General features: G+C 43.9%; 1 protein-coding gene across 1 annotated transcript in view; it reads right to left on the minus strand.

The window, feature by feature from the left end:
* Positions 1-1,558: 1,558 nt before the first annotated feature.
* LOC132836028 (CD209 antigen-like protein C) overlaps positions 1,559-24,266 on the minus strand; it is an 84,764-nt gene continuing 62,056 nt past the window's right edge. Inside the window, exons 4-8 of the mRNA XM_060855230.1 lie at positions 20,091-20,165; positions 19,014-19,088; positions 12,941-13,089; positions 9,643-9,755; positions 1,559-1,733 (exon numbers count right to left, since the gene is read on the minus strand). Coding sequence (XP_060711213.1) covers positions 1,595-1,733; positions 9,643-9,755; positions 12,941-13,089; positions 19,014-19,088; positions 20,091-20,165 — 551 coding nt within the window. The 3' untranslated portion in view covers positions 1,559-1,594. The remainder of the gene's footprint in view (positions 1,734-9,642; positions 9,756-12,940; positions 13,090-19,013; positions 19,089-20,090; positions 20,166-24,266) is intronic.

Here is a 24,266-nt window from a genome sequence, read left to right on the forward strand (position 1 = left end):
TTTTCAATTCTCTGACAGGATGTGAGCAGAAATGGCTGGACCAGTGTTGAATTCCCATCCTTAATTCCCCGGGAGGGAGTGCTTGTGAGCCACCCTCTTAAATATATTTGGCGTTGGGATCCGCACAGTGCAGTTAGAGAGGGAATTCCAGGATTTGGGCTCTCCTGGGAATGATAAATTAAATAATATAAAATAAATAACCCTATCAATCACTCCGTGGCTACAGGACAAGTGCTGGAAATGGGATCAGAATAATGAAGTGCTTTTTCTAAAACAGACTTATTGGGCTTTCGGGCCTGTTTCTGCAGTATCAACCTTCATGACTCTGTTGCTATGAAACCCTGAAAGAGCTTTCCAATTCTTCCCACTGTTCTCCCCATTCCTTTCTCTGTTTGGTGAGAAAGTGCACCTTTTAAAGTTCCTTTTGGCTTCCATGACACTTGCACACACCCACATTAAAATAAACCAATGAGCAAAAGAGGCGTCCCTCTTGTCACTGGATATTTTGCCAATGACTTTCTAACTGTATCCTTTGGTTACCACCCACCTTATCAACGAACAGTTTAAAGTCATAACGAGATCAGCAGCTGGAGCAAGAATACATTATTAAGCCACTTAAGCCTCTCAGATTTTAACTTCTACACCAAATCCATTTCCTCACCCAATTCCCATGTCACTTCATCTCCTGAATCCCTGAAAATCAAATATCTGCCTTGAACATTTTCAGGAAATAAACTCACCCCACTCTGCAGCACATAATTCACAAAACACTACATAAACAACTTTTGTTTTTATATTTATCCTGAGGGCCCAACATATTTTCCTGTTACTGAATCTCCAGCCTTTTCCCTGTGCAGAAGATCTCTATGATTCTATGACGGTGAACAAACAGGGATATATTTACAAGTCTAGAGAGTGAGTGGTTTGGAGGGGAACTTGCAGGTGGTGGTGTTTCCATGCATCTGATGCATTTATCCCTCACAATAGTGCAAGACGTAGGTTTGGAAGATACAAGAAGAGGAGCTTTGGTAAATTTCTGCAGTGCATTGTGTAGATGGAAGGTATAGTTGCCAATATGCATCAATGGTAAAGGGTGTGAATGTTGAAGCTGGTGGGTGTGGTGTCAATCAAGCTTTGCCTTAAATCAGGTGTTCTTGAGTGTTGTTAGAGCTGCTTCCATCAAGCCAAGTGGGGATTATTCCATCACACCCTGACTTGTGCCTTGTAGACAGGCCTGAGGTGTCTGGAGGTGAGCTGTTCACTGCAACATTCCTAGTCTCTGACCTATTCTTGTGGCTACGATGTTTATATGACTAGTCCAGTTCAGTTGTGGTCAATAGTCAAGTTTGTGGAGTCATGAAATTTCCCAATTCTGTACTCCTGACTTGGGAGCAAAAGTCAAACCCAAGGCTGAGCATGCTCAGTGGGCATTAGGGCAGTTTGAGACAGAAGAGAAAGGTGGGTGGGGGAAGATTCCCAGTACCACACACCCATCCCATCAATTCTAGCTCCTGGGCATCTGGATAATATACATGGACTGAATAGATTGAAACAGGCTCAACATTTATTAAATGCAGCATTAAACAAAACAATATTATGCTGATTTTTCACAGATTGAGTAGTGAAGTGAATTGCAGGGCCAATCATGCCACCCTGCAGTTTCATGAGTCACGACACAGTCTTCATCTACCCCTTGATGGTTTTTTTCATTGGGCTGGCCACTCCCCCAAAACCTGAACAAGGAAAGAGAACAGAACAAGATGATTGGACATGAAATGTAACACAAGGACCTTCTTTAGGGTACATAAGTGTCCAGGCATTTGTTCTGTAAACTGATTGTGAAATGTTTAATAGAGTCACTGTCACTTTGATAACAGATAAGAAGCTTGCTGTGTGCTGAGCTGGTATGGGCATTAATTTGTAAGTCCCTCCCATTTCAGGCACTGGCACAAACAAAAATGCCTTCCGTTTTTCTCACAGGCATAAGATCCTAATGGTCGATCACATTAAAGTTAAACATCACACAACACCAGGTTATGGTTCAACAGGTTTATTTGGAAGCACTACCTTTTGAAATGCTGCTCCTTCATCGGGTGGTTGGACAACTGCTGAAGGAGCAGCACTCTGTAAGCTAGTGCTTTCAAATAAACCTGTTCGACTATAGCCTGGTGTTGTATGATTATTAACTTTTTCCACCATAGTCCAACGCCAGCACCTCCAGGTCATATTAAATGCAGAGTCAAAATGTTTCATCACCAATTTGTTAGATCCATGCAGAACCACAGATTTTGTCTGTCTTCATACCACAGAAATGATACAAGTTTAAGCGTGACACAATGGAAAAGGTGCAGATAGAAACTTCACATAGACACCTTCTCCATAATGACAGTGGAGAAACGAAGGTGGGAGGGAGCCCAGCAATGGAGGTTTGACGAGAACGTGCAGACATCCTCACTATCTTCAGTTGATTCGCCAAATCAATCAGCTTTGGTTTTGAACTTCCATTTAAGGCTGCCAGTGATGACTCTGCCACCCACAGGAACTGTTGGCTGTTTCCAGTGCCATGCATTAAATAAAGTCCAGAACTTGGGGTTTTCCTTAACTTGTATTATTGAGCAAACCACATTCAAATGTTCATTATGCATGTATCCAAACCAATGCAATCGAATTCAAATCAAATCTACCTTAAAACCTGGACAAGCCTCCAGACTTTGTTATGACCCACTGAAGTAGTGTGCCATAAATTGAGCCAAGCTTCTTGCCAAGTTTTTAAAGATAGTCCAATTTTCCTGACTTTCATACTGAAGCTGATAGAAAGCATGGTTTCTGTGCTGACAAGAATTCTTTTATAATTAAGTCATTAGATCATAGCAACAAGTAAACAGACATAGACCATTGTCATATAACAGCACTAAATTAAAAAAAAATCCATATAACATTCTCCTCACACACAAACAGATGAACAAATCAGGAAGGTAGATTATTGGCAGAGATAGAATAAGTCTGGAAAATCAGCTCCGTGGTCTTTGCTTCCCAATTTTGACAATGAGATGATCTATCTTCGGCTAGTCAAGTCAGAGAGTCATAGAAGATGTCCAGCATAGAAACGAAAAGAGCTGGGATGAGCCGAGATGACTCATACTGATTCAACTTCTTCCACCTAAAGTTCTTCCATTCGTCTCTTCTCAGAGTCTTGATAGAATGTGATCGTTGATACCAGAGCTACATCAAGAACATTGTTAAGCATCACTGGGTCAGTGTGCTAGGAATCAAGTCCCGCTACTCCCAGGGTCATCAGAAGAGTTAAGAATTTTATGAAGTCTGCCAAATTCCCAGTTTACATAGCTTTTGGACACAGGTCTATAGAAAGCATAGACCAGGTAACTGTATTGAACATGGATCTTGGAGTTCAATTCCATAGCTCCGTGAAAGTGGCCGCGCAAGAAGATAGGGTGGTAAAGAAGGTGTATGGCATGCTTGCCGTTATTAATCGAAGAACTGTGTACAAGAGTCAGGATGTCATGTTGTAGCTTTGGTTGGGCTACACTTAGTGTATTGTGTTCATTCCTGGTGGCCACTTTACAGGAAGGATGTGGAGGATTTGGAGAGGGTGCTTCAGTATGAAAGTCAGGAAAATTGGACTATCTTTAAAAACTTGGCAAGAAGCTTGGCTCAATTCATGGCACACCACTTCAGTGGGTCATAACAAAGTCTGGAGGCTTGTCCAGGTTTTAAGTTAGATTTGATTTGAATTCGATTGCATTGGTTTGGATACATGCAGGATGCTGCTTGGATCAGAGGGGCATGAGCCACAATGAGAGAGTAGAAAAGCCCAAGGTATTTTCTCTTGAGTGGCAGAGGCTGAGGGGAGACCTGAAAGAAGTTTAGAAAATGATGAGATGCAGAGATAAGTTTGACGGTCGGCATCTTTATCTCCCAGCATTGAACTGTCTAATACAGCCGGATCTGCTACAACGCATGTTTCTTCAACACAAATTGGCGATTGAAAAATTCAGATGGTTATTTGTAGAACATGACCTTTCCTTAGCCATGTACACTATAACACAATTCTAGCCCCATTAGTTTAAATGGTGTAGATATTGTGTGATGTTCTTATAACACGAGATTGCAAGAGAAGGAACTATGGCATTATATCAGAACTAACTGTAGTAGAGGGCATGCATTTAAAGTGAGAGGGGAAGCTCAAAGGAGATGTGAGGAGCAAGGTTTTTACACAGAGTGGTTGGAGTCTGGAATGCATTGCCAGAGGTGGTGGTGGAGTTAGATACGATAGGTGCATTTAAGAGACTTTTAGATAAGTACATGAATTTGCAAGGATTGACGGGATATGGACCAATGTCAGGAAGAAGGGATTCATTTCATTTGGTGTCATGTTTGGCACAACATCATGGGTCAAAGGACCTATTCCTGTGCTGTGTAGTTCAAGGAATTACTTAGAGTGTAGCTACAGGGAAGCAGATATCAACTGTTGGCATCTAACAATAATAATTATAACTCTACTCCCCTCGTCAACACTCCCTTGCAGGCACAGTCGGAAGTCAGACAACACCAGGTTATAGTCCAACAGGTTTATTTGAAATCATCTGATGGTTCCAAAGTGCTGCTCCTTTATCACTCCATCTGATGAAGTTTGCGATTTCAAATAAACCTATTGGACTACAACCTGATGTCGTGTGATATCTGACTTTGTGGATTCCATTCCAACACCGGAACCATCACATTATTGTATACACAAATAGACAGGCAAACAAACAAACAATCAAAGTGAAATAGGTTATGGGCGGAGGGATAAACTCAAAAGACAGTTCAGGAGCTTTTCTCACATTCTGAGCTTGAGATGATCCCCTCTGATTTGTCTGTGAACCAGCATGTTGCTTCAGTTGTTGTTTTACATTGCTTCCAGTTTTCATTGGTTCGTAAGACACAGAAACTGGTCCACTCAAAAAGTCTCTGACTTACCAGTTAAAAGTCACTGCTTACATCAACTGTTGGAGGAAATTTAAACTGGTTTTCTTTGGTTTTAAAGTTAGTTTTAGCAGAGAACAGAAAGACTGCGCTTGAGCTGGGAAGAATTAAACACTTCTCTCTTTCTCTGTAACTTATTCCCAAGTCCAAAACTTTTCAGTTGCCTGAGAACTCATTAAACAGTTACTAACAGGCAAAAAGTCTCTGTCATTGATAATTGGTTAGTAGACCACAGTCGAGAGTGTGTTGCTGGGAAAGCACAGCCAGTCAGGCACCATCCAAGAAGCAGGAGAGTCGAGGTTTTAGGCATAAGTCCTTCATCAGGAATGAGGCTTGCGGGCTGGGACTGAGAGAAAAATGCGATGCGGTGGGGTGGGTAGCTGAGAAAGTAATAGGTGGATGAATGTGAGGGAGAAGCTGATAGGTCAGAGGGGGGAGTGATGAACCGGTCCAGAGGGCAGTGCCGAGTTGGAAGGTTGGGACTGGAATAATGTGGGGGGAGGGGAAATGAGGAAGCTGTCTGACCAGCTAGTACCACACTCTCAACTCTGATCTCCAGCATTCGCAGTCCTCACTATCTCCCAGTAGATCATAGGCCAATTATTCCAGAGCAGATTGTCACCCCTCTGATAATTAAGACCAAAACAACTAGAGAAGCTTGCCCTGCCCCGCGATATGATAAAGATGTGGTATAACCTACCTCTTACCCCAATTTGTTATAAAGGAGTGGTTAAATGAAATAGAATCCTTTTCCCCACTCTATAATTAACAAGTAACAATTTATTTATCTAACTCCAACAGTGAACAAGTTGGCAGAATTACTAACACCCCAAACAATCCCTCTCTAATTACTTGTTCCTGAATAAAACAAGATTCCAATAATATATTGTTCCAATAACACAGGTCCCACTTAGAGTAATCCTAGAAGAAAACAATAAATTAAAACTTAGTCTCTCAAAGTTCACACAGAATGTGTCTTCCAAAATTTTCTCTATCTTCTTCTGTCATCTTCCTCTGTCAAAAATGACTTCTTAATCATTTTCTCTGAAATTTCTTTAGTCTGGAATATTACCTAAAAGTGCAGTGGTACATGTTATAGATAGACAATGCTTTTTTTAAGAGAATGTTCTCTTGTGAGAGCAGTTAACAAATTGCGTGGCATGGTGGCACAGTGGTTAGCACTGCTGCCTCACAGCGCCAGAGACCTGGGTTCAATTCCTGCCTCAGGCGACTGACTGTGTGGAGTTTGCACATTCTCCCCGTGTCTGCGTGGGTTTCCTCCGGGTGCTCCGGTTTCCTGCCACAGCACACAAAGGTGAATTGGCCATGCTAAATTGCCCATAGTGTTAGGTAAGGGGTAAATGTAGGGGTATGGGTGGGTTGCGCTTCGGCGGGTCGGTGTGGACTTGTTGGGCCCAAGGGCCTGTTTCCACACTGTAAGTAATCTAATCTAAAGACGCGAAGGTAGGTGAGGTCCTGGAAACGCTTATCATCATGAAAGAGATAGCGTTGGGCGAGCTAATGGAGCTGAGGGTAGAAAGGTCTCCTGGGCCCTGATGGAATACATCCGAGGGTACTAAAAGAGGTGGCAGGAGAAATAGTAACTGGACTAGTGGTAAGTTTCCAAACTTTGCTGGATTTTGGGGCCGTTCCAGCAGATTGGAAAGCAGCAAATGTGACACCACTGTTTAATAAAGGAGATAGACAGAAATTGGGGAATTATGGACCAGTTGGCTTAACTTCTGCAGTGGGGAAAATGCTTGAATCTATTACCAAGGAAGAAATAGCAATACATCGAGATGGAGACTGTTCCATTGAACAGATGCAGCATGGATCCATGAAAGGCAGGTCATCATTAATTAACCTACTGGAATTCTATGAGGATATTAGGAGTACTGTAGACAATAGGGACCCGTAGATGTGGTGTACCTAGATTTTCAAAAGAGGTTTGACAAGATGCCACTCAAAAGGCAGCTGCATAAGATAGAGATGCATGGTGTTACAGGTAAAGTATCGGCATGGATAGAGGATTAGTTAACCAACAAAGAAAAGAGTAGAGATAAATGAGTGCTTTTCTGGTTGGCAATCAGCAAGTTGTGGTGTGCCTCAGGGGTCAGTGTTGGGACTACAATTATTCACAATTTATATCGATAATTTGGCACTGGGGACGACACATAGTGTGTCAAAGTTTGCAGATGACATGAAGATGAGTGGAAGAGCAAAGTGTGCAGAGGATTGTGAAACTTTGCAGAGGAACACAGATACTTTAAGTGAGAGGGCAAAGATCTGGCAGATGACATACAATATGAATAAATGTGAAGTCATTCATTTTGGTAGGAATAACAGTAAAAAGGGCTAATACTTGAATAGTAAAAAGTTGCAGAATGCTGCTGTGCAGAGGGACCTGGGTGTCCTTGTACATGAATCACAGGAGGTTGGTCTGTAGGTGCAACAGAAGGAAGGTAAATGTAATATTGTCCTTCATTGCTAAACAGGTTGAGCTTAAAAACATGTAGGCTATGTTGCAGCTGTACAATGTGCTGGTGAAGCCACACCTGGAGTACTGTTTGCAGCTTTGGTCTCCTTACTTGAGAAAGGATTTACTGGCCCTGGAGGGGGTGGAGAGGAGGTTCAGTATCTTGATTCCAGAGTTGAGGTTTACTTGGGGAGACTGGGTACAACGGGATTATAATCATTGGAATTCAAAAGAATGAGAGAGGATCTTGTAGAACCATATAAAATTATGAAAGAAATGCACGACATTGGTTAGGCCACTGTTGGAATATTGCGTGCAATTCTGGTCTCCTTCCTATCAGAAAGATGTTGTGAAACATGAAAGGGTTCAGAAAAGATTTACAAGGATATTGCCAGAGTTGGAGGATTTGAGTGATAGGGAGAGGCTGAATAGGCTGGGGTTGTTTTCCCTGAAGAATCTGAGGCTGAGGGCTGACCTTATAGAGGTTTATGTAAACATGAGGGGCATGGATAGGATAAATAAAGAAAGTCTTTTCCCTGGGATGGGGGAGTCCAGAGGGCATAGGTTTAGGGTGAGAGGGAAAAGATATAAAAGGGACCTAAGGAGTAACCTTTTCATGCAGAGGATGGTACATGTATGGAATGAGCTGCCAGAGGAAGTGGTGGAGGCTAGGACAATTGCAACACTTAAAAGGCATCTGAATGGGTATATAAATAGGAAGGGTTTGTAGGGATGTGGGTCAGGTGCTGGCAGTTGGGATTAGATTAGGTTGGGATATCTAGTCAACAAGGACAAGTTGGACCGAAGGATCTGTTTTCGTGCTGTACGTCTCTATGACTCTCTGACACCATGTTGGATCCTTTCATACATATACTGCCATTTCAAACACTGGTTTTAAAACAGCTCTTTCTCATTTCAGTCCAAGACAACATATTTTTTCTCTGATTATGTTACATGCTTTCCAAAATGTGGCGGTGCCGGTGTTGGATTGGGATTGACAAAGTTAAAAATCCCACAACACCAGGTTATAGTCCAACAGATTTATTTGGAAGCACTAGCTTTTGGAGTGCTGCTCCTTTGTCAGGTAGCTAGTGGGGCAGGATCATAGGACACAGAATTTATAGCAAAAGATCACAGTGTCATACAACTGATGCGATGTATTGAACTAATCTCAATTGCTGTTAAGTCTTTAATCACTTAGAATGGCAATGCAGGTTTCAATTCGTTAATATGTAGATCCCAGAATTTCTTTCAAGTCACAGCCCTGAGATAACTTAAGGCTTTAGAAGAGCGTCACCGGCATTTTCTCCATTACACTCATATACACACTGTATCAAGCACGTACACACACACACGGTGTCTCTCTCTCTCTCTCTCTCTCCCCCTCTCTCTCTCTCTCTCTGTCTCTCTCTCTCTCTCTGTCTCTCTCTCTCTCTCTTTCCCCCCCTCCCCCCACACACTGTCTCTCCCCCTCACATGTGCACATGTACACACATAGATAAGTCTATGGGGTGAATTTGCATTTGCAGAATTGTAAAAGCAGGTACATGCACACAGTCTGTTGGCAGTCAACCCATCGTCATTTTATAAATTCCAACTTTGGAAATAGAACCAGTTTGACTCGAGATTGGGATGCAGACAGACTCTAACCTCACAGGACTATAACCTGGTGTTGTGTAATTTTTAACTATGTTTTCCAACAGATATTTCCCCAAAAAATCCTCTGATATTTTATTCTCCTGCTAAGACCTCTTCCCCCCCAACTCCTTCTCACTCCTCCTCCTGCAGTCAGTTTGGTCTTTGCTCCCACCCCCCACTCATGCTCAATGCCACTCTTATCGAGACTTAACTGGTTTGCAAATAAGCCGTCAACCTATACTACAGTATCAGCCAGCTCATTCTCTGTACAGATTTGGAACTTTGAACAGATATAGGAAAACACCTAAAATTCATTGAATTGCAGCAGCAACCAGAAAAAGGTTTCTAACCATAATCTGCAAATAGGTAGCAATTCCTCTTTTGGACTTATAGTGCCTGATGGACTGCTGCTGCAAGTCTAAGTTTGTTTCTCGTGTTCAGCTAAGTAACTGAAGTCAAAGCTTCAAAACATATCCACCCTTTTGCTAAATCTTCAATGTCTCACATATTTTCCAGAATGTGCAATTGAAAGGTGGGCTCACTTTACAGAGGACGTATAATCCGTTCCATCTACCCAGCGCCAGTCACCTTCCGAGACTGTCTCTCTGAGTCCAATCCAGTAACCATTGTTTGCAAGCCATTTTTCCACAAATGCCTGTCATATAAACAGAGTTTTATTAGAATACGGAACAACAAGGATTTCAGCAATACTATTAGCACACTTTCTATATTCATCATCCTTGACAGATGCCAAAACCCCTATGATTTTAAACCAGCTGCTCTCCGTCGTCAAAGGAACAGAGAATGCAGTTTTAGCTTGGCTAATTTTGTAATATTTTAGACTGATTTATGAAGGTTAGAGTTCATGATCCAGGGCTCAGTACACAATTAAAGGAGGCATTTCAAATAGGCACTGCAGAGTGCTGTGTTTTAAATGAAATGTTATCACAGTGGTTACTTTAATTATCTTTCTTTATTCATTCCTGGGATGAGGGTGCCGCTGACTAGGCAGCATTTATTGCCCATCCCTAATTGCCCAGAGGACAGCTAAGAGTCAACCACATTGCTGTGGGTGTGAAGTCACATGTAGACCAGACTAGGTAAGGATGGCAGTTTCCTTCCCTAAAGACATTGATTCATAATGTAGAGAATTTAAGATTAAATTCCTCTTTCGTGGTTTGAGAATTTGAATCTATTTTAAATTATCTGGAAATAAAAGTGACCTTGAAGCTATAGAATGATTGTTAAAAACCTATCAATGGTTTACTCAAATTTCATAAGCCTAAGTAAGGGGCTCAGTGAAACGTTTTGTAAATGTTGAACAGGAGTCTTTAATTTGTTTGGGAGAAGTGGAACAGTTGAGGCCTAAATACAGTGAGTCTTTTTCATGTTTTACGTGGAGAACCTGTGGCTGGTTGTGTTCTAATGCATCTGCTGTCCTTTACCTCCCAGGCAGTGAAACCTGTGGATATGGAAGGTGGAATATAAGGAGTCTTCACTAGGTTATGGCATGTACCTTGTTGGTGCTATGCACTAGGAGAAAGTGAGGATTGCAGATGCTAGAGAATCAGAATCGAAAAATGCTGGAAAAGCACAGCAGATAGGGCAGCATCTGAGGAGCAGGAGAGTCGATGTTTTGGGCATAAGCCGTTCATCAGGCTTATCATTCAAAAACAGCATCTCCCCTGCTCCTTGGATGCTGCTTGACCTTCTCTGCTTTTCCAGCACTGCACTTTTCGACTCTGGTGGTATCCACTGCAGATAGTTTGCGTTGGTAATAGAGGGTGTGAATATTTAAACATGGTGCATAAGGTGCCGATCACGTGGTCTGTTTTGTCCTGGATGCAGCTGTTCCTACTTGAGTGTGGCTGGATACACATGCATCAAGGGAAGTGACAGCATTGAATAGCACTCCTGATTTGTGCCTTGCAGATGCTGGGGAGTTATTTGCCAAAGGTTGCCACATCATGTATGTTAGGAGCCAGTTATGTAATTACTTAGATGATGAAGGCATGGGAATCACCATTTGATGATATGGTTGGTAACCATACAAGTCTAATGACTGTTTCCATGGAATGTCAAAGAATCACAGAAATGCTGTGGTCTGAGTGAAGCCATGAGGCCATCGTATTTGCATTGCCTTCCATGATCGACATTCATGAAATTAAAGGTCCCCCAGATGGTACAATGAGTGAACAGGGAAGAGTTTCACTGGAGGAGATTTAGAATTTAACAAAGGACTGCAGATGTAAAAACAAAGACTGCAGATGCTAAAAATCAGAGACTAGATTAGAGTGGTGCTGGAAAAGCACAGCAGGTCAGGCAGCATCTGGAGGAAGAGGTGGAGAGTGGTGCCGGTGTAACTATGGAAGATGGACTGTTCTACGTAGCCAACAAAGAGACAGGCAGAGCTGGGGCTCATATGGGTTCCCATGGCTACCCTTTTGGTCATAGCCCCAGCTCTGCCTGTCTCTTTGTTGGCTACGTAGAACAGTCCATAGTTACACCGGCACCACTCCCCACCTCTTCCTCCCGGATGCTGCTTGACCTGCTGTGCTTTTCCAGCACCACTCTAATCTAGACTAATGGGCTAACTATGTCTGGAAGGAAGGGAGATTGTGACATAGTCATAATATCAGTGGGCGAGTAATCCAGAACCCTAGATAGATATCCTGGGGGACATGGATTCAAATCCCAATATGGCAGATGGTAAACTTTGAATTTAATATTTTAGAAACCTGGAGTTAAAAACTCGCCTTGTTATTTTTGTGAAAACCCATCTGTTTCATTAATGTTCATTAGGGAAAGAAATCCTTTCCCAGTCTGGCCTACATGGGATTTAACCATTACTTGGGCATTTAGGATGGGCAATAAATACTGGTCCAACCACATGCCACAAACACAGTATTAACGACCATCCTCAGAGAAGGACATCCGAGAGATACAATATCACGCAGTGGAGAAATGATTCTGAGACCAATTGAGTTCACTTTCAGAATCAAGGTCAACTATTCTCATGCCGAAGAGCTACTAATCTTCCAACTCCAAAAGGAACATTGGGTGGTATTGTGGCTCAGTAGCTAGCAATGCTGCCTCACAGCACCAGGGACCTGGGTCCAATTCAGCCTTGGAGCTTGTACATTCTGCCCATGTTTGCATGGGTTTCCTCCAGGAGCTCCGGTTCCTCCCACAGTCCAAAGATGTTCAGCTTGGGTAGATCGGCCATGCTAAATTGCCCATAGTATCCGGAGATACACTGTCATAGGCTGGGGAGCTGGTGGGGTGTGGGTGGGTGGAATGCTCTTCAGAGCATCAGTGTGAACTTGTTGGGCCGAATGGCCTGTTTGCACGCAGTAGGGATTTGATACGTTAGAATTGTGAAATCTTGAGGCTGTCTGAACTTATGAAGTCCAAGGCTGAGGGGAAAAAGGGATAGTGGTAAATGTAGTCATTTTTAGATATCCAGATATGCAAACATTAACCCAAAGAAATAAAGTTTGGGGAGGGGATAAGGTGAGAAAGAGTTAATATTGAAGACTGTGTTAATCAGATGATGCCATACGGTACTGACTGGGGTAAAAGGAATTCTAGCTTGAGATCACAATGTGTCCTCTGTGTGTCTGTGAGTCTTAGTTATTCTGTCTAACTTAAGAGCTATTGCTGTCATGCAGTTATCTACATCTTTTTAAGACAAATGCCTCTTCTCATTGAGATTCACTATTCATTTATTATTTTCACTGTTAAGCAGATATGCTGTTCGATCCAGTATAGAAAGAAGGATTGGAGGCAGTACTCTCAGCTGACCATTCACTGGTAGCAATTGTTTCCACAACCACTTACCTGTTCCTCAGGCTTGTTAATGACAACAAGATTGGCATCCAGCATTGCACAGGACCTCTGGGCCTCTGTCCAGTTCTTGCTTTCTGATGAAAAGTAATAACAGTTTTGCTGGAATCGCCTCCAGTGTTCGGGACACTTCCAAAGCAGTTCTGTGAGGACATGGAAATAAATGTTTCAGCCAACAGGACATTTAGAACCTCATTATTCTCTTCCTTCGCTGAGACTTTACCCAGTGTTGTTACAGACAATCCAGTGCCTTGCCCAAAGGTATGTCCAACATAGAGTCTCACTCTGAGATTATTGAATCTGAACTGAACCAGACCCAGTCCCTTTGCAGCACACACTAAGGCTAAGAAATCAGTCTACTCAATGCAATGGCTTGTTACTAAAGACCAGCAGACCCCAATCCTAGAGGCAACTCACTAATCCCACGAATCACCAAGATTGGCTGATGTTGCAGACGTTAACCAGAGAGTAAAAACCGAGATTATTGGAAAAGCTCAGCAGCAGGTCTGGCAGTATCTGTGGAGAGAAATCAGAGTTCACGTTCCAGTGACCCTTCCTAAGAATACTATCCACAGTTTCTTCGGTTTTCAACCAGAGAGTGAACAGGAGCCAGACAAGGGATGGAGAGGGATGGGAAGAGGAGACAGTTAGCAGAGGGGAGAGTCTGTGGGAAATGCAGAGGCATTGTGTGAAGATGGAGGGGGATTGTGAAGTGAACGAGAAGCAGTGGGCACAGGATGTTAGACAGTTGGGAGATGGGAAGGGTGATGTCCAGTCACTACTAACGTGCGTTAAATTACCAGGCTAATTTCTGAAGCAAGGTGGTTGAAGTGAATTATATTACAGCTGGAGCATATTGGGAGGTATGTGTAATAGAAAGCTGGATTGACCGCTATTGCTTTATTGTTTTAACTTCAATCATTGAAAGCCCTCCATCAAATGTGTATACTGTCCCTTTTCAGATTTTGTAGATGCTGCCCATGGTGTTAAGCACAGTGGTGGCCCAGGTTAATATCTCTTGCACTGTATTACCTGATTCTCAGGTATACACTGCTGCCCCTATTGGTGGCCTACAGCATCTTGTGGATGCCCAGTTTTTGCCATCTGGGTTGCTCATGGCCTGTCCCATTCTGTGCAGTGACAGTGCCAGACTACACAATGGAGGGTGTTCTCAATGTGTTAATTGGAGTTTGATTTCATCAGGACTGTACAGTGTTCACTCGCACCAATGTCACGGTAGAGGCATAAGCCGGTAATATGTGGTTGGTTGAAGAGGAGTGCAAACAGGATCTGTCATTATGATGATTTCCTCACTGTTACTGGGCAATTCTGGAGGTTTTCACACTCATCCACTGACTGTACCGCTGAGTAACAATAGACAGTGGGCTCTGAAACCACAGCAGGTTACACTCTGTGCACAAGTACCTTCAGACCTTCCTCCCAGTACTATACAGTGTTGAGGGAAACTGCTTCATTGAAAGTTGAATGGTGTGTGTAAGACAGTGGGAGATACTCTTGGACCAAATGTCATAAGAGTTTATGAGTTCTGTGGACAATACTGGGGTCTCCCAGGGCCGTTCTTACCCGATTTTGCACACCCAGTTCCACTTGTGGTTAGCCAGTTCTGATGATAAAAAGGACATATTGTGCTGAATCCTCCCATCTATGGTCAGAATCCTTATTTCCAAGCCAGATCAGACTAAAGGACTTGCCTCTGGTGGAGATTACTGGATGGTCTTTCAGTCTTTCCAAATCAAAGCAACATAAATTGGCATGGTGGCTCAGTGGTTAGCACTGCTGCCTCACAACATCAGGGTCCGGGTTCGATTCCAGCCTCGAGCAACTGTCTGTGTGGAGTTTGCATATTCTCCCCATGTCTGCATGGGTTTCCTCCAGGTGCTCCGGTTTCCTCCCACAGTCCAAAGATGTTCAGGTTAGGTGAATTGGCCATGCTAAATTGCCCAGAGGTTAGGTGCGTTAGTCAGAGAGAAATGGGTCTGGGTGGGTTACTCTTTGGAGGATCAGTGTGGACTTGTTGGGCTGAAGGGCCTGTTTCCATGCTGTAGGGAATCTAATAAACAACAAGAGAAAAGAACATCTAGAAAGCTAGCAGAGAAGTGGACTGGCTGTTTTTCTGCAATTCGTGTAACATTCTGTGGGGGTTGGTTCACTCAGTCAGCTGGTGCAGGGATTCTCAGCAATGCAGATTTTATTCCTGCACAGGTTGAGGTTAATATGAAGTCCTGCCTTCTCGTTCTCTCCCCTCACCTCAGACACAAGGAACTCACCACCAGTTCTCTCTCTGTCGCTAATGGGAGATAAGCACTATAGTGACTGCGCCTTTTATTATATGGTTTTAAGGCCTTTAAACCACAGATGCAGTGACAGTGTATGTTGGGGAATAGGGTGGGTAGGAAAGTGAGAAAGGGCTCAGCATAGGTAGGGCCCTGTTCAGATGGAGGTAGAGTCAGATGGAGATAGAGTATTCCTGATGAAAGAATTATGCCTGAAACATCAATTTTCCTGCTCTTCAGATGCTGTCTGACCTGCTGTACTTTTCCAGCACCACACTCTCGCCTCTGATATCCATCATCTGTAGTCTTCACTTTCTCCTGGAGATAGAGTCAGGTCTGGTTGAGAGTAGTGTGAGTTTGATAGTTGGTAAAATAGCTCCACCAAGGCCTGTATTCCCTCACCAGGTCACCCTGAACCTCCTGTTTATATCTGTCAGCCAGAGGTTCCTGACTGGACCAAGTTAACAGCCCCAGTTAGGGAACTCCTATCCTATGGGTCCATCTGGGAGTTGTTCAGGGTAGACAGTCAATCCCATTTGGAGTCAGGTCAGAACACTGCTTGGACAAAGGGTTTGAATCCAGGGGATCTCGCCTGGTCCATAATACTTTGCTCTAAGCCTCTGCCCTCAGGCCCTAGTCTCTCCCACCAATGGAAGCATCTTCCCAATGTCCACTCTATCCAGGCTGTTTAGTATTCTGTAAGTTTCAATCAGATCCCTCCTCATTCTTCAAAATTCCATCAAATTTAATCCCTGAGTCCTCAAATGTTCCTCGTAATGTTAAATTTTCATTCCTGGGATCTTTCTTGTAAACCTCCCCTGGACCTGCTCCAGGGCTAGTCCATCCTTCCTGAGATATAGGGTCCAAAATTGCTCACAATACTCTATATGTGGACTGACCAGAACCTCTTAGATCCCCAGGCGTATGCCTTGCTTTTATATTCAAGTCCTCTCGAGATCAAATGACAGCATTATATTTGTCTTCCTAATTATCGACTAAAAATGCAAGTTTGCCTTAAGGAAATTCTGGATCAGAACTTCCAAGTCCATTTGTACTTTAGAATTCTGAATTTTTTTCCCCATTTAGAAAATACTAGGTCTTTATTTTTCCTATCAAAGTGCATGACCTCACACTTTCCCACATTATAGTCTATCTGCCAATTCTTTGCCCACTCTCCGAACCTGTTCAAATCTTCCTGCAACCTCGCTATCTCCTCAATGCTAATTGTCCCTCGACCTATCTTTGTATCTTCTGCAAGCCTAGCCAGAATGCTCTCAGTTCCTTCATCTAGATGGTTAATGTATAAAGGAAAATTTTATGGTCCCAACACTGAGACTTGCAGAACACCACTAGTCACCGGCTGCCATCCTGAGAAGGACCCTTCTCTCCCCGCTCTCTATCCATGCTAGTGTATACGGAAATCCGGGAGACCTTTGGGGTTCAGTTGGTGTCAGTGCAGTGGAGGGATGTCAGGCACCCAGAGTAGGGTTGGCTTTCCGTGGGAGTTCTTGTGGGAAGTTTGGGTGGGTTGTTCGTTTTAACATCACCCAGGAATTAGAACAGGTTTTGATCCCTCCTGCATTTCCTGGCTGACCATCCGGGGAAATGATTCGAAACTCTCTAAATTCTCTGATTCAAACTCAGACCTGGAAAAGTGAAGCTTCCTGTAGAATTCCTGAGGAAGCAGTTGTGCCAAGAATTCCACATGATACTGGACAACTCCTGTTGCCAACACTCTTCCTATTGAATGATCAGAACACTTTAACTCCAGTTGATCAGGAATGTCGATGCTCCAAGGAGCTGAATAGGATTCTGCAGCTCTCATTCGGCTGAATCTTATCCTGATGCAAGCAGGGGGTGGCACAGTGGTTAGCACTGCTGTCTCACAGCACCGGGGACTCCGGTTCGAATCCACCCTCTGGCGACTGTCTGTGTGGCGTTTCCTCTGGGTGCTCCAGTTACCACCCAGTCCAAAGATGTGCAGGATAGCATGGATTGGCCATGCTAAATTGCCCCATAGTGTTCATAGATATGTGAGTTAGGTGCAATAATCAGATGTAAATATAGGGGAATGCATCTGCATAGGGTTACTTTTTGTAGAGTTGTTGTGGCAAATCACTTGTTTCTACACTGTAGGGATTCTGTGATTTCACTTGGTTTTATCACTGAAGAGAATATGTGAAAGCTATTTGGGGCCCTTAATGAGGCATTTTGCTAAGTGTATTGGGTCCCGCGGTAGAGGTTACAATAAAGCTTTTTCTTTGCTCTTGCTAGCATTTGAGTCGAGTTGATTTAGTTTCCACGACAGAAGGGTTAAGTGATGAGGACAAGAGGAAACTAAACTTGGTTCACCAGTATGCTGCTCGAGGCAGCAGGAACCTGCTAGCACCTCCCCAGTTTGGCTCCGTCCCACACACTGTTTTAATGATCTCTGTTGTAGGATAAATTTTGGAAAGGATTATAAGAGATGAGATTTATAATCATCTAGCAAGCAACAATTTTATTTCAGATAGTCAACATGGTTTCACCAAGGGCAGGTCGTGTCTCACAAACCTCATTGAGTTTTTTTGAGAAGGTGACTAAGATGAGGGTAGGGCAGTTGATGTGGTATACATGGACTTCAATAAAGCCTTTGATAAGGTTCCACATGGTAGGCTGTTGGAGAAAATGCAGAGGCATGGAATTCAGGGTGATTAGCAGTTTGGATTAGAAACTGGCTTTCTAAAAGAAGGCAGCAAGTGGTGGTTGATGGAAAATACTCATCCTGGAGTCCGGTTAAGAGTTGTGTTCCACAAGGATCTGTTTTCGCCCCACTGCTGTTTGTCATTTTTTATAAATGACTTAGACGCAGGCATAGGTGGATGGATTGGTAAATTTGCAGACAATACTAAGTTGGTGGAGTAGTGGACAGTGTGGAAGAATGTTACTGGTTGCAGGGGGACTTGGATAAACTGCAGATTTGGGCTGTGAGGTGGCAAATGGAGTTCAATGCAGCTAAATGTGAAGTGATGCACTTTGGGAAGAATAACAGGAAGGCAGAGTACTGGGTCAATGGAAAGATTCTCGGTTGTGTGGATGTGCAGAGGCATCTTGGAGTCCATGTACATAGATCCCTGAAAGTTGCCACCCAGTTGGATAGTGCTGTTAAGGAGGCATTCGGTGTGTTAGGTTTCATTGGTAGAGGGATTGAGTTCCAGAGTCGCAATACCATGCTGCAACTATACAAAACACTCATGCGACCACACTTGGAATATTGTGTACAGTTTTGGTCGTCATATTTCGGGAAGGATGTGGAAGCATTGAAAAAGGTGCAGAGGAGATTTACCAGGATGTTGCCTGGTCTGGAGGGAAGGTCTTCGGAGGAAAGGCTGAGAGACTTGAACCTGTTCTCATTGGCAAGAAGAAGGCTAAGAGGGGATTTGATAGAGACATACAAGATGATCAGAGGGTTAGATAGGGGAGACAGTGAAATACATTTTCCTAGGATAATGATGAGGAGTGATAGATTTAAGACAGATGTCAGAGGCAGGTTCTTTACGCAGAGAATGGTAATGGTGTGCGATGCCCAACCTGCTAATGTAGTCAACTCAGCCACATGAGGGAGATTTAAACAATCCTTGGATAAGCACGTGGATGATTTTAGGATAGTGTAGGGGGACGAGTTGAGAATAGTTCACAGGTCGACGCAACATCGAGGGCTGAAGGGCCTGTTCTGCGCTGTATTGTTCTATGTTCTAATTGTGGAGACATGATGATTGGTCAGGCAGACTTACCATTACGTTGCAATTGGACAAGGTCCATCTTGAGGTCAGTTTCTAAAATTTTCATGTCAGTGAACAGCTGTGTGACTGAAAAGGAAACAGAAAAGATAATTTACACACCAGCAGAAAGTTTAATAGCCTTTCATATTCCACAGGGAGAAAATTACATGGTAAACCTGTCTGTGTAATTGCCTTTAAGGACCCTTTGTGTCCACAGTGTTGTGCATGTGCTGCTAATGGTTCTGCTATGGGTTTACAAGCTGCACACACATAAAACGTAGTTACTCTGTTGTGATGTCTCATTTATAAATTATAACCTGTTTTACAGTTTTAAATAAACTAACCAACAGAGTTAATGAATTGACGAGGAACGATCGATTATTAGCCATTCTCACGAACACGCACATCCAAAATATTGGAGCAGCCAAAATACATGGAATGTGAAATCAAAATGCAGTCAACAATCTTCACCCTGATATACCGAGAGGGTGATATCCCAACAGGCCCAGTCTCACCTAATCCGCTGCAGGAGAGAGGCAATAATGTCACTCAGAGAGGTAGTGAGACAGAACTGAGGGGAGGGGATGGGACACGGTGGGTCTACAATGGAAGGATTAAGGCCTGACATTAAACCACAAGGCAGTGCATGGAAATTCCAAAGGCCCTGCCCTCCTGTCCAGCTGAGGGAGAGTCCGGGAGGTTTCTAATTCACACCAAGCAACTCAACAACCTCGAACCAGAACAGAAAAACACAGAAGCACTATTCTGAAGAAGGGTCACTGGAACGCTGCTTTCTCTCCACATATGCTACCAGACATATTGAATTTTCCCAGCAATTTCTTATTTTGTTTTTAAACAGGATATTGTGGGTTGGATATTACTGCTTCACTTGTACGAAATTTCACCGTCCAGGGTCAGACTGGAATGACTAATCAGACAGCACTATATCTGTGCTGATTAACTATTAGATTTTAATTGCTGACACAAACTAAACCCAGGTCATAACACTGAATGCTTACTCCAGTGACTGTCACACAAACAGGACCCCCCTACATTGTGGAGACATGATGATCAGTCACACCCACTCACCGTTGTGTTGCAATTGGGCTAGACCCATCTTGAAGTCAGTTTCTAAACTCTTCAAGTCAGTGGGCCGTTGTGTGACTGAAAAGGAAACATGATAATTTACACATCAGCATAAAGTTTAATATGTCTCTCATGTCCCACAGGGAGAAGATTACATGGTAAACCTGTCTGTGTATCTTGCCTTTAAGGACCCCATGTGTACCAATGTTGTGAGTCTACTGCTAATGACTCTGCTCTAGGTTTCCAAGCTGCACGTACACACAATGTAGTTGCTCTGTTGTGATCATGATGTGGAGGTATCGGTGTTGGACTGGGATGTACAATGTTAAAAATCACACAACACCAGGTTATCGTTCAACAACTTTATTTGGAAGCACTAGCTTTCGGAGCGCAGCTCCTTCACCAGGTGGTTGTGGAGTGTGTGATCTTAAGATACAGAATTTATAGCAAGAGTTTAAAGTGTGATGTAACTGAAATGATATATTGAAAAAGACCTGGATTGTTTGTTGAGCCTCTCATCTTTTAGAATGACCATGTTGGTTTCTGTTCTTTTACATGTAAGTCGCAGAATATTTAAAAGTTACATTCTCAGGTGAACTTTAACAATTGGTGTCATGTCGGCCCAGATAATGCATTGAAGGTGTATGCTGCCCTGTGTGGAACTTTCTGTGCCACTAATGGTCGGACTCATTCTAATCTTAACACTGGATTTCAATTCTGCAAGTACAATTTCACTCCTCAAACTTATATGTGTCTGTGTGGATGTGAGTGTGTGTGTGGGGGAGGGGGGATGGTGTTGGGCGGGGGTGATGAGTGTCTTTTGAGAGAGTCTGTGTATGTGTGTGAGTGTAAAGGGTGATAAGTCTGTGAGAGGGTACATGTGTGAGTGTGGGAGTGGACACCTGAGTGTATGAGAGGGAGTCTGCATGAGTGCATGGGTCTGTAGGAGATTGTTTGCTTGTGTGTGTGTGTGCGTAGGAGTGTCTGTGTTTTTGTGGAGTCACTTGTAGTGTGACATGAACCCCAGGTCCCAGTTGAGGCCATCCCCATGGGTACTGAACTTAGCTCTCAGCCTCTGCTAGGCCACCATTTCATTATTGCCTGTCCTGAAGTCCGCCTTGGAGGATGGTCACCTGACGTCCGAGGCCGAATGTCCTGGACCGCTGAAATGTTCTCCAACTGGGAGGGAACACTCCTGTCTGTTCATTGTTGTGTGGTGTCCATTCATCCGTTGCTGTAGTCTCTGCTTGGTCTCGCTGCCGTACCATGCCTCAAGGCATCGTTGCTTGCAGCGTATGAGGTAGACAATGTTGGATAAGTTGCATGAGTACTTGCTACGTACATGATGGGAGGTATCCCCATGTGTAATGGTAATATTCGTGTCGACACTTGGACGCATCTTGTAATGTCCACTGTGACAAGGTTGCATGGTGTTGGCCTGAAAGCCGGGCACTTTGCTATGAACACCACAAACTTGAAATTAAGATGGAATCCATACGCTCAGCCTACACTCAGGATCCAGCAGTACAGTTACGGGACATTGCCAAACCGTCAAAGCGACAAAACTACACCACGTACGTGCACACCAAGAACAAGAAGTTGGAGCAACGTGGCATCACCATCAGCAGTATCCAAGCTCGCCCTGACACCAGAATAGATAATGTTATCACCCCAGAGAAGTCGATTGTCAACTTATCGGACCACACCCTTCAACCAGAAGAGCAGGGATCTCAATTTCTGCCCCACCACCAAAATGGACCCCATGGCTCTTCCAGCAGACACGGAGGAATTCATCAGACAAATGAGACTCCGAGAATTCTTTCAAGATGCCAGCAGTGATCCTAATGAGCCCACCGAGGAACCGAAACAGTCAGCACAGGGATTCTTAGAGGAGCAACCAAAGGAGTCAACTTGGAGCCCACCAGAGGGCCGCTGCCTTGGGCTTGACATGTACGCTCAAACCGTCAGGAAACACATAAATGCCAGATACATCAGTCGCACCCACAAGGTAGAGCAAAACATCACCCATTCACAATGCAATGCCATCCGTGCTCTCAAAAACAATCACAACATTGTCACCAAACCAGCAGGTAAAGGAGGAGCCATTGTCATTCAGATTAGAACAGATTACTGTAAGGAAGTGTACTGACAACTGAACAACCAGGAACACTAAAGGCAATTAACAGCCGTTCTGCCCAAACAGCACACCCGTGAACTAAACACATTGACCAGGACTTTGGATCCAGTCCTTCAGAGTTCCCTACATGCCCTCATCCCATGTACTTCTCGCGTAGGCGACTACTACTGCCTTCCAAAGATACACAACGTCAATACACCAGGATATCCCATCGATTCAGGCAATGGGACCCGATGTGAGAACCTCTCTGGCTATGTCAAAGGCATCTTGAAACCCATTGTACAGGGGACCCCCAGCTACTGTCGTGACACTACAGATTTCTTATAGAAACTCAACACCCCTGGACCAGTCGAACCGGGAACATTCCTCATCACAATGGACATTTCAGCACTCTACACCAGCATCCCCCACAATGATGGCATCGCGGCAACAGCCTCAGTACTCAACACCAACAACTGTCAATCTCCAAACATCATCCTTCAACTCATCCGTTTTATCCTCGATCACAACATCTTCACCTTTGACAACCAATTCTTCATCCAGACACACGGAACAGCCATGGGGACCAAATTTGCACCCCAATATGCCAACCATTTCATGCACAGCATCGAACAAGATTGCTTCTGTACACAGGACCTCCGACCAACATTGAACACCAGGTACGCTGATGACATTTTCTTCCTCTGGACAAATGGCAAAGAGTCACTGAAACAACTGCACAGGAATATCAATGCGTATCATCCCACCATCAAACTCACCATGAACTAGAACAAAGAAAATTTACAGTCCTTCGGCCCTCCAAGCCTGAGCCGATCCAAATGTACTGTCTAAACCTGTTGGTCAGTTCCTAAGCCTCTGTATCCCTCTGCTCCCCACCTGCTCAGCATCTGTCCAGACGCATCTTAAATGAATCTACCGTGCCTGCCTCTCCCACCTCTGCTGGCAACGCATTCCGAATATCCACCACCCTCTGTGTGAAGTACTTGCCGTGTATATCCCCCTTAAACTTTCCACCTCTCACTTTGAAAGCATGACCTCTTGTTATTGAATCCTTCACACTGGGAAAAAGCTTGTCTCTATCCACCCTGTCTATACCCTTCATGGTTTTGTAAACCTCAATCAGGTCCCCCCTCAATCTTCTTTTCTCTAGTGAAAATAAACCTAACCTACTCAACCGCTCTTCATAGCTAGCACTTTCCATATCAGGCACCATCCTCGTAAACCATCTCCGCACCCTCTCCAAAGCGTCCACATCGTTTTGGCAATGTGGCGTCCAGAACTGTACACAGTATTCTAAATGCGGCTGAACCAATGTCTTGTACAATTTTATCATGACTTGCCAGCTCTTATATTCAATACCCTGTCCTTCTTGACCATTCTATCCACCTGTGCAGCAACCTTCAGGGGACAATGGACCTGTACTCCCAGATCTCTCTGCCCATCAACTTTTCCCAAGGCTCTTCCATTCATTGTATAATTCGCTCTAGAATTAGACTTGCCTAAATGCATCACCTCACATTTGTCTGGATTGAAAGACTATTCTCTAGCATCTGTCTATCTGGTCTCATTTTTGGACAAATGCATCTCCATCAAGGATGGACACCTCAACGCCTCACTCTACCACAAACCCACACTTATCCAGATTCCACCTGTAACATATTAAAACAGCCATTCCCTATGGACAAACCTCCGCATACACCGGATCTGTTCAGATGAGGAGGAATGTGACGGGCACCTGGAAGTACTCAGGGATGCCCTCATAAGAACGGGGTACGATGCTCAACTCATTGACTACCAGTTCCGACGTGCCACAGCAAGGAACCGTAATGACCTCCTCAGGAGACAGACACGTGCAACAACCGACAGGGTGCTCTTCATTGTCCAGTATTTCCCAGGAGCCAAAACACTACACTATGTTCTTCACAGCCTGCAACACATTACCAATGAGGATGGGCACCTCACCAAGACCTTCCCCACACCTCCACTGCTCACCTTTAAACAATCACCAAACCTCAAACAGATCATTGTTTGTTGCAAACTGC

Source organism: Hemiscyllium ocellatum, chromosome 45, assembly GCF_020745735.1.
Source record: "Hemiscyllium ocellatum isolate sHemOce1 chromosome 45, sHemOce1.pat.X.cur, whole genome shotgun sequence".
Taxonomy (NCBI): domain Eukaryota; kingdom Metazoa; phylum Chordata; class Chondrichthyes; order Orectolobiformes; family Hemiscylliidae; genus Hemiscyllium; species Hemiscyllium ocellatum.